General features: G+C 36.1%; 1 protein-coding gene across 18 annotated transcripts in view; it reads right to left on the bottom strand.

Moving 5' to 3' along the window:
• Nucleotides 1–644: 644 nt before the first annotated feature.
• The window catches only part of ANKRD28 (ankyrin repeat domain 28), a 263,653-nt gene continuing 254,009 nt past the window's right edge, over nt 645–10,288 (bottom strand). For all 18 annotated transcript variants that reach the window (XM_077130054.1, XM_077130056.1, XM_077130060.1 and 15 more), the window contains 4 exons: nt 9,149–9,231; nt 8,519–8,601; nt 7,394–7,485; nt 645–2,540 (listed from right to left, as the gene is read on the bottom strand). In XM_077130054.1, coding sequence (XP_076986169.1) covers nt 2,254–2,540; nt 7,394–7,485; nt 8,519–8,601; nt 9,149–9,231 — 545 coding nt within the window. In that variant the 3' untranslated portion in view covers nt 645–2,253. The remainder of the gene's footprint in view (nt 2,541–7,393; nt 7,486–8,518; nt 8,602–9,148; nt 9,232–10,288) is intronic.

Here is a 10,288-nt window from a genome sequence, read left to right as displayed (position 1 = left end):
ACTTCAGCTTTAGAAGAGTCACACTGCCTGTAATAGGGAAGACATGGCAGAGTGTGCAAGAGTCATCCTTCCAACACTCTCAAAGTTCTCCTGGAGGACAGACCCAGGCCAAGGACAGAAGTTACCGGGAGGGAGGCTTCAACTCCATCTAAAGAAGACCTAACAGAGCTGTTCAACAACGGAATGGACTGTTTGGTGAGGTAGAGTCACTGAAGTGTTCGAGGTGGAAAGACAACCCTTGTAGAAGGGACTCCTGAATTTGTTAAGAGGTTAGACTGGATGAACCTCAGGTCTAGCTCAATTCTGAGATTCTAGAAAATTCCCTCAGGGAATTCAGAAGAGAATTCCTAAAAGGAAAGAGAAAGCACATATCTGTATACTTTTAGAATCCTCTTGAATTTTTTTTTTCTAAAAGGTACAATAGAAAATGTAGTTCACTGTCTTAAAAATGCATAATTTACCCTTCCTACCACTAATAATTAGGAAGGGTTCATACGACTTCATATTATAAAGAAAAGGTAGAGGAGTATACTTATAGTTTTTGTAAATATTTTAGAAAAATTTTTAAAATCTAGTGGTCAATGCCCTAGAAACTTTGAAGTTTTTCGATAATATGCACAGATACAAATACATTATTCATTAAATACAATTCACATCTGTGTTTTATTATACTCTAAAATATACAGGAATCTTGATGTACTGAAAGAGTGCAAGTAAATACAGTATTCAAGCAGTCACTATTTCTATGTACATGCGCATTAATTCTTCAAAAAAACCCACAAAATTATCAAATAGATCAAAATACTGTTCTGTATTTTCACACTTTATATTCAGAAAAACCAGCTGATAATTTACAATGTCATAAAGTTTCCAGTTTCACAATACAAAAAAGGATAAATTGAAATTGGGAATCATTTTGTTGCAATTCATGGAACTTTGCCCAGACCTGTAAGACCCCTACATGTATGAAATCACTTTCACTGGAAAAGTGATAATTACAATAAAAGCAGAACCATATAAATTATCATTTAAAAGCCCAAACATCAGCCTTTTCTATTTTATTATTTGGAAAAAAAGCTTCCAATTCTGCAGGCAAGTGCTTCTTTTCCAAATAGTAGCACGGTACAAACAAAATTTATATCTGAACAGGATCTAAAGGCTTCAATAATTTTTAATCTTGCTTAAGATAGAAATGCCTTCTAATATTTATGAATAACAAGGGATGTTTTTCCTTTTGAGTCTTCATTTGAAGATTAACATCAATGAAAAATCCCAACCCACTGTGGAGGCACAAATAACTAAGTGGCAAAGGTGTACCATCCAACGTAGTGAGGCTGAAAACCCCACTCCCTAGGACCGCTTCTGCTACAATAGGGTGAAAATAATCTTTTTGATTTGCATGAAATTTTCTTCTTCTAGGAAATTCTTTGCATTTTTAAACAAAAATAGCTCAATTTTAAACCCAAACCATGCAAAACTGGGCAACAACGGCCCCACCCCTACCCATCTCATGTCTGTCACATGTGTTTTCACCCTGACTGCACCCAGTCAGCTGGTTTCAAATTCTCTTATAAAAGTTGGAATTTTAAAATTTTTATGTAAAACAAAAAAATGTAAAAATACATCTGCTTTTTCTCATGGTTTAATACTGTAATGGAAGGCTTTCGGATGTTTTCTTTAAAAAAAATTAACATTTAAAACCAAATCTCAGCTTCATTTTTCAGAAATATTAAAGTTTAGTTTAGATAATGTCTCATTTCACCATCTTCAGTTCCACAAAATGGCATTTTATTTAAAAAAAACTTTATTTGGTCCTTTGGCAATTTGCTGTGCACATAATGCCTACTGTACCAAATGTTTATTGCCTTTAAATTTAGTTGTAGTTTAATTAGATAAAATTTAAACCTAGTGTCCTTATCTCTTTTACAAGTGTTGCTTGTGTAAGCAGATTAAAGTGCAGCGTCCAAAATTATTCCTGGCACTGCAAAACCAAATTAAACAATTCCACAAAGCAATTTTACAGCAAAGTATTTTGCTCTGCTCAAGTCTATTTCAATATTCTAGAAGTTCCTTTTGCAAACCTTGCTTTCAAAATTCTTCTTCCTAATGTCATCACATCTCTTATTCACTCACTTTATGATCTTTCCTTTTAGGTCGAATTTGTAAGTGAACAAGAAAGTGCCTTTTTCCTGAAAAAGCACAGTTTGAAGCTTTAGTGTCAGAACTCCCTCTTTGGACCTCTGACTCAGCTTCTTAGTAGGTCTCGGAATCAGAGTCGTTGAGTTCATCCACATCGGTGTATAAGTACTCCTGTTCCCCACCAATGTTGTTGAAACTGCAATAGGAGCTAGGTTCATTCCTCATGATGGGTAAGGCTTCAAAGCTGACTGTTTTTGAGGTGTTGGTATAACGGTTAATGGCATTGAAAGTCAGGGATGATAAAGGGCTACTTGATGAGACAGGCATCATGGTGGCCAAAATGAGAGCCAGGCAATCAGCCACATCCTTATTGGGAGCACAGGCCAAAGCTGGGGTATATCCTAGAATTGTAAAGATAAAATTAAAAAATAAAATCTGACAGTACAGAAGAAGAAACTGAGACTCAGAGTTGGAGGATCTCACAACTTATCTTTACTACCTCCTTCAGAATTCACAGACGACACTGAACTAGAATGTAGAAAAAACACAGACTGATAAATTTTACTTGAGAACAGTGAACAAAAACTTACCATTAATTCAGTTACACAAATGTTTACATGCTGAGAAATCTACATGTCTACAGATTCATGAATGAGGCTCTGAGTAGGTGCTAAAATATACATGTTAAATGAATGGGGACATGATTGTCAATTTAACTTTTCTTTTGGAGTCACAGTTAAGTCCACTAAACAAACACAGTGGATAAACTAAACATAAAATTTTTAAAACTCTTAAGTCAAGAAAACAGTTTTCTTTCTAACTATTTCTTTCTTTAGCAGAAGACTGATCTTAACCATAAGACCCCACAAAGTATCAATATAACAAACTGAGGAAGGCAGCATTTGGTATCGTAGTTGGGATAAGGCCCAATCTTGAAGATAAAGTGGTAGAGAAGATTGTGAGAACACTATGATACAAAGTTTTGATTATACCATACAGAACTTTATTGTTTTAAGCCATATAAAACCAGTAACATATTTAGTAGCAAATAACAATGTTTTAGTCTACAGCATCATCTGTTTTTGCACATCTAGACGCTTTTTTCCTATCATTACATTTACTCATGTTTTATAACTCTCACAAACAAAAAAGCATACCTTTATAAAAAACTCACATTTGTTTTTTAAACAGCTGAATGATTTATCACAAAACATTTGTATAGGCACCATTCAGGTCAAGAAAGAGAATATTATCAGCTAAACAGAAGCTTCCCATGTTCCCTACCCATTGCTACCCCTTTCCCCTCCCATGAAGTTATCTACTATCCTCACTTAAATTGTAATCATAGCTTTGCTTTCCCTTTCTATTTGTATTCATGAGCACCACATTTTTTACTTTTTCTGAACTTAATATAAATAGAATCACATAGTCTACATTCTTTAATATCCAGCTTCTTTGCTTAACATTATGTCTGTGAAATTCAACCATGTTGCTGTATATAGCTGTAGACTGTTCATTTTCTTTGTTATATAATATTTCATTGTGTGATTACACCACAGTTTAGTTATCCATTTTCTTATTGGGCTTTTGGCTGTTTCCAGTTCTCCTATATATTTTCTATTTTCATCCATGCTATTGGATGAAAAATTTTTCATAAATTTCCCATCTTGTAGAGGGTTAAAGGGAATAGGTGATGCCCCTACAAGGCTGGCAGGAATGGGTGAAGCACATTCATATTTTTGGTTAGTGACTAGGAGAGTGCTTTACTGCCCACATTTCTTTAAAGGGCTCTTCTGAAGATCTGAAATGTGTCTGTTGCTGCAGCTGCAGACAAGCAGAACAACTCAGCAGACAAGTCATGATGCCTAAGATGAGAGCAGGGATTGGGAGAGATGAGTGCCTAAAGAGTGTTTCCTAGTCAGAATATGAACAAGCACAGGTTCCTCTCAGCGTGGATTTGGTATGGTCATCTACAGAGAATTGTAAGAGAAGAAAACTCCTCGAGGACAAGGCTCTTGCCGACCTTATACAAATACAATTATGTTCCAACTCCTCCAGAAATCCCATTGAAATATCATTTGACTTAAGAGTGAATACAAGGCACAGAATAGTCTGTCCTCTACCTTTCTACTTAGACTATAGAAACCAATTAATCTTCAACACCTGTTGTTAATGGAGGAATTTATAAATCTCACTATTCTGAAGTCTAGAATCATAAATCTCACTATTCTGAAGTCTAGAATCAATCATAAAATGAGATTAGTGTTACTGAAACTTGTCAACTTTGAACCATGACTACTGGTTTCACACTGCAAAGTATGTTAGAAGATACCCAGGTCACCCGTGACCTCCATTATGATCTATTTCTATCAATCCTCCCACTTCTTACAAGGACTATTCAGATGTGTAAAATCTCGACATTGATCAACACAGACTTGCATATGAGCAAATGTTAGCTATTGCTTCAGTCTCACATATGGCCAAATATTTCATATGGGCTATTATCATTTTAGACTCCTGATTTTAATCTATATAGCAGCTGTATTTCTAAAAATGTTAACATATTGATAATAAAAATTTATTTTAAACCTAGATGAGGCTGAATTTGGCTTGCTAGGTGATAACACTGCCTCCATGGATTTCAATGGCCACATATGCTGATAATTCTCAAATCTCTAGGTTCAGCCATAATCCGTATATACAATTGCTTAGTTGGAATGTTCCAGTGAACTTTTCTCATGTCCCCAAAATGAACCCAATTCTTCCTCCTACATTCCTCATCTCAATCAATGGCAAATCTATCCACATGGCTTTCCAAGCCAGTTGGATGGCGTGCAACTTCCTCACTCATTCACTCTTTCATCAAGTCCAAATGAAGCTACCATTGTAAGATTTCTAGAAACTCTCTTTATCTTTTCATTCACAATGTTTTTATCTTAATTTGCTCTCATAACTCTTAAATTATTTCCCTATCCCAGTCTTGCTCCCCTTTAGAATAACTGCTATCTTCCCAAAGCACAGATCCCTTGCTACCTGATTCAAAGGACTCTGAACTAACTCAATATTTGCAATCCTCTTTATTGCAAATACAGAGTATTGGCAGTATTTCAGCTTGTTACCCTTTGCTCAGAAAGCTCCCTTCACACCTTCCACTTGTTCTTTGCAGTTTAGCTTCCCAGTCACATTTTGGAGATGTCTTTCCTGGTTGTTCAAGACAGGGTTTGAAGATCCTTCTTATGTGCTCTCATAGTGTTTTAGGTTTACTCCAGTGAAACTACTTCAAGAGCATCGTAACTGCCTGTTTATACTCTTGACTCCATTCAAAGGAGTGGACCCTGCCTTATCTCAGAATCCTTACATCCTCAGAACTTAGCGCAGTACTTGGCACAATCACTCATTCAACAAATATTCACTGAGCTCCCACTATGTGGCAGGCACTCTTCCAAGCACATAGGCTATATCAGTGAATGCAGTGACAAAGATCCCTGCCCTCATGGAGTTTATATTTATTCTAGTGAGGAAACATACAATCAATATAATAGAAACATATCTATATACAGTATGTCAAAAGATAAGCTCTATGGAAAAAAAAAGTAGAACAGGTTAAGAAAGATTGAAAATGCAGTGATATACATACACAGCAAGCTGTGTAATAAATAGGGTAGTCAGGATAGGCTTCATCAAGAATACGAAATTTGAATTAAAAGATTCTCGGGTCAGGGAATTCCAGGCAGAAGAATTCCCAGAACAAAGACCACCATGCACACATATCCCCAGTGTGCAGGGGCTGGCATGGAGGAAGGAATGAGAAAAGGGAGAAGAGTAGAAGATGAGGTTGGAGAGGTCACAGGGTGGGGAATACATCATGGAAGGCCTTGTAGACTATTATAAGGACCATAAGTAAGATTCAATGGAGCAATGTGTTTCACATATTTTTAAAGATTCAGCCCAAGGTGGTAACAATGAAGGAAAAAAAAGTGGTCAGATTTTGGACATACTTTGGAGATGAAATCAATAGTACATACAGATAGATTGTATCCATTATTCCTCTCTTTCACTCAGTGTGAGAGAGAGAGGAGCAATGGATGACTCTAAGGTTTTAGGCCTCAGAACCACAAGGATAGGAAATGTCATCAACTAAGATCAAGAAAACTGTGGGTAATAAAAAAAAATCAGCAGTTCAGTCTGAATGTGTTAGGGTGGAGCTGTTCATTAGATATCCATATGGAATTATCAATTAGGCAGATAGATAAATATATCTGGAGAATATGTAAGTTCTGGCCTAGAGATAGGGGAATTCTAGAATACAGGTATTATTTACAACCCACGTACTAGATGAGCTTGCTGAGAGCATGGATACAGATGGGGAAAGAAAAACAAACCAACTTCCCTCCAATATTATTCGGAAGTTGGAAAAACTTTGCAAAAGAAATGGACAAGGAATAACTAATAAGGTAAAAGGAAAATCAAGAAAGTGTTGGGTCCTGAAATCTAGTAAAGAAAGTATATCAAAGGATCAATTAGTTGTGCCAAATGCTGATAGGTCATGTAAGAGAATTGAATTGACTTCTAATATTGTGGAGGTCACTGGTGATCCTGAGGGGTGTTTTGCTGAGTGGTGGGAACAAAGGCCTTACGGGAGAGAATTTGAGAGAGAATGAGAGAGTAATTGGGAACAGCAATAAGAGCCAAGTCTTGATTAGTTTTGCTGCAAAAACGAACAGAGAAATACCTCAATAGCTGGCAGAGGTAGTGGGATTAAAGTTTTTCTTACAATGAGAGAAATGTTCGTACAATACAGGAATAATCTAGGAAGAGAGCAAAAAATCATTATTTCAGGCTACAAAAGGGAAGAACTCCTAGTTATATTGGTTGGTGAGTAGGCAAAAGGGGAGAAAATCTAGTACATGAGTGGAAGGATTGGCTTTAGATAAGAACATACCACTAGAGGGCCTTGATAAATATTTTTTGAAAGAATGAGTTGTTTACTAAGATAAACAAAGATCATAAAGAGTAAACACTAATTCTGGCTTAACAGGTGATATCAGAATTTACAAGTCCATCTTGTTCATCTTTTATATAGACTTTTCTTGTTTCCCTTTGCCAGAAAATAACTTCTATTCAATATTAATTTTCGTTGTTCCTCTTTGACCAATTAAAAAAATCTAATAGTTTACTTCAAATATGGAACATCAGAAGATAAAAGCTTCTGCTAAGATACAGATGGAATAAAGAGAATAAAGAACTTACTTACCATTTTCATCTACTGCAAGCACACTTGCTCCTTTCCCCAAAAGTTCCTGAACCACCATTGTTAGCCCATTTCGGGCAGCAACATGCAGAGGTCTAGGGGAAAAATTATATATATGCACACATATGTACAAAAACACACACAAACACATCTTGTTTTTCAAAAAACCAATCAAAAAAATTAAAAAAAGCATTTTTGCCAGGCCGTGAAAACCCAGAGGCAAAAACCTGAAGTATACGGACCTAAAAGCAATGAAGACTGGTGAAAGCAGCAGAACCTCTGTGCGATGCACTACCACACCTTAGCAATGTGTATAAATTAAGAATCAGACCCCATCAGCAAATTTCCACCATCACTAAACCCTTCTGTTCTCTAAGATTCAATGTTTAAAAAGATTTCACCAACTGAACACATCACATCCTTAAGTGTTGCTGTTTTGGAAGAAATGAGGTTGGCAAATACATAGAATATACATTAAAATGATAAATTCCAAACAGCACAAATTCTAACAGGCTTTGAAAACAGCTTACAGGCTCCATAGCTCATTTTTCGAGGCTCAAAGGATGTGACTGACCTAAGGCTGTGAACCGGTGTTCTAAGATTTCTCTCTTTTTACCAACTCTCAAAGTGGAATAGAAACAGAAACTGAGAGAGGATGATGGGCAATACTGATGATCTAACTATATTATCAGTTGACCTGGAGACTGGTTACTTACATTATTGAGAACTTGATTCTTTCTTAAACCTCTTTAGCATACAGATACATATGAAGCATCTTACCCTCAATCTATCGCTACTCTCAATATAATGTACTATTCCATTTTCTTTCTATAAAATACAGAGACTAGTACTGTTTTCCTAAAGAAAATTATACAGGTAAATGGACTGAGGGGGAAATTTTTTTCTTTCCAGTGCCCTAGTAAAGATTCAATTCATAAACATTTTTAGTTACATGCCTTAAATGTAATGATTTTAGAAATGAATTTTTTGTCAGCTGTAAAAACTATTCTCTATAACTGTTTCTATGACATGAGATTGATTTCAACAGTCAAATGTAATAAACCAACCCATTTACCATTTTTGTAATTACAGGTCACAATATATACTCTAGACAGTGAAAGTACTCACGTTTGCAAGGCTGCATTGGTTGCATTGATGAGGTTTCTGTCTGTAATCTTCTCCAGTATTAACAAGGCACTAGTTTCATGACCCTAAAATTATGGCAAATAACCCTTAAAACATCTGGACACCATTAAAGATAAATTTATACATTAACACACTCCAACTCTAGTTCATATAGTATGTACAACACCATACATATTCCAGGAATGATCTTGGTTTAAAGTCTTAAGAATCTGCCCAAACATGGGCGGGCCACGGTGGCTCAGCAGGTGAGAGTGCTTGCCTGCCATGCCCGAGGACCCGGGTTCGATTCCCGGTGCCTGCCCATGTAAAAAAAAAACAAAAGAATTTGCCCAAACATCTGCTGGTAAAGTGGGAGTAAGGGAAAAAGACAAGAATTAAGATTACGAAGACAATAATTATATTTAGGGTAGTGTTCCAAAACTTATTTTTGCTTATTGGGGACTTTTACATAGTACGGTGCCTAGTAAAATCAATGTTTTTGATAAATAAACCTGATGGCAATGATTATTAGAAAAATTTGGCCCATAGCTCTGCTCATTTCAATGAAGTGGAAAACAGTAATGCCACTATTGATTTCAACAATGAAAACACATTTTTAAAATGTATACATACCTTGCTGCAAGCCAAATGGAGGGCAGTGTTTTTACTGTTATCTTGTAAAGTCAGATCTGCACTAGCACTGCTAACCAGCATCTCTGGGAAGAAAAAGTACATCAATTTTTATGTTTATGAACATGCTTTTAGATTGCCGATAACATCACTATAGAGAAATGAAAATACAAAGCAAAAATCTCTCTCTAGCAAAAACCTAAGTGTAAGAAATATATTTTAATATATACCATATATATTATATTGTCATATGGCTTGTATAGAATAATTGTACCATGTAGGTCATAGATTACTAATAACAGCAACTGCATTTATTTCCTGGGTGCTAATTAAATGCCAAATACTATTTTAAATACTCTGGGCTTATACTGACTTAACCTTCACAGTAACTCTATAAAATAGGTACTCTTATTTTTCTCACTTAACAAATGAAGAAACTAAGGAATCAGTTAACAGAGTTGGCAGATCTAGGACTCACATATAGGGAGTTTGAATCAAGAGCCAGTATCCTTGGTCAGTAAATGCCAGTGCCTTGCTAAAAATGAAATAATCAAGGACAAATAAAAACATTGTGGGCCCGAAGTAAAAAAATGAGTTATAGGGAGGTGTTGTGGTTTGAAGCTCTATGTATCTCACAAAACATGTTCTAAAATTTAATCCATTCTTAAAATTTAATCCATGAGTGTGAACCCATTGTAAGCAGGATTTTTTGATGCAGTTACTTCAATCAGGATAGATCTGAACCCTATTACTGGAGTCCTTTATAAGTTGAATAAAATTCAGACACACAGAGAAAGCCACAGAGGAAGCAGCCAGAAGCTGAAATCAACAGAACCCTTAAGAGCAATCAAAGATGAGGAGATAGTGCCACGTGCCTTGCGCTGTGACAAAAGACCACAGATCACCAGCAGCCAGTCTCAGAATGCCACAGTCTTCAGGGAGAAAGCATCACTTTGATGATGCCTTGACTGGGACTTTCTTTTAAACTCAAAACGGTAAGCTAATAAATTCTTGCTATTTATGCCAACCCACGCAGGGATTTGCTCGAGCAGCCTAGGACACTAAAACAGCAAGTAGAAAGGCTTCAAATCTCAAGAGTGGTGAGATATCTAGTGGAAAATGCAATGAACTAGAAATCAGAAG

This window comes from Tamandua tetradactyla, chromosome 15 (assembly GCF_023851605.1).
Source record: "Tamandua tetradactyla isolate mTamTet1 chromosome 15, mTamTet1.pri, whole genome shotgun sequence".
NCBI lineage: Eukaryota > Metazoa > Chordata > Mammalia > Pilosa > Myrmecophagidae > Tamandua > Tamandua tetradactyla.
This window is presented reverse-complemented; position numbering and strand designations above follow the sequence as displayed.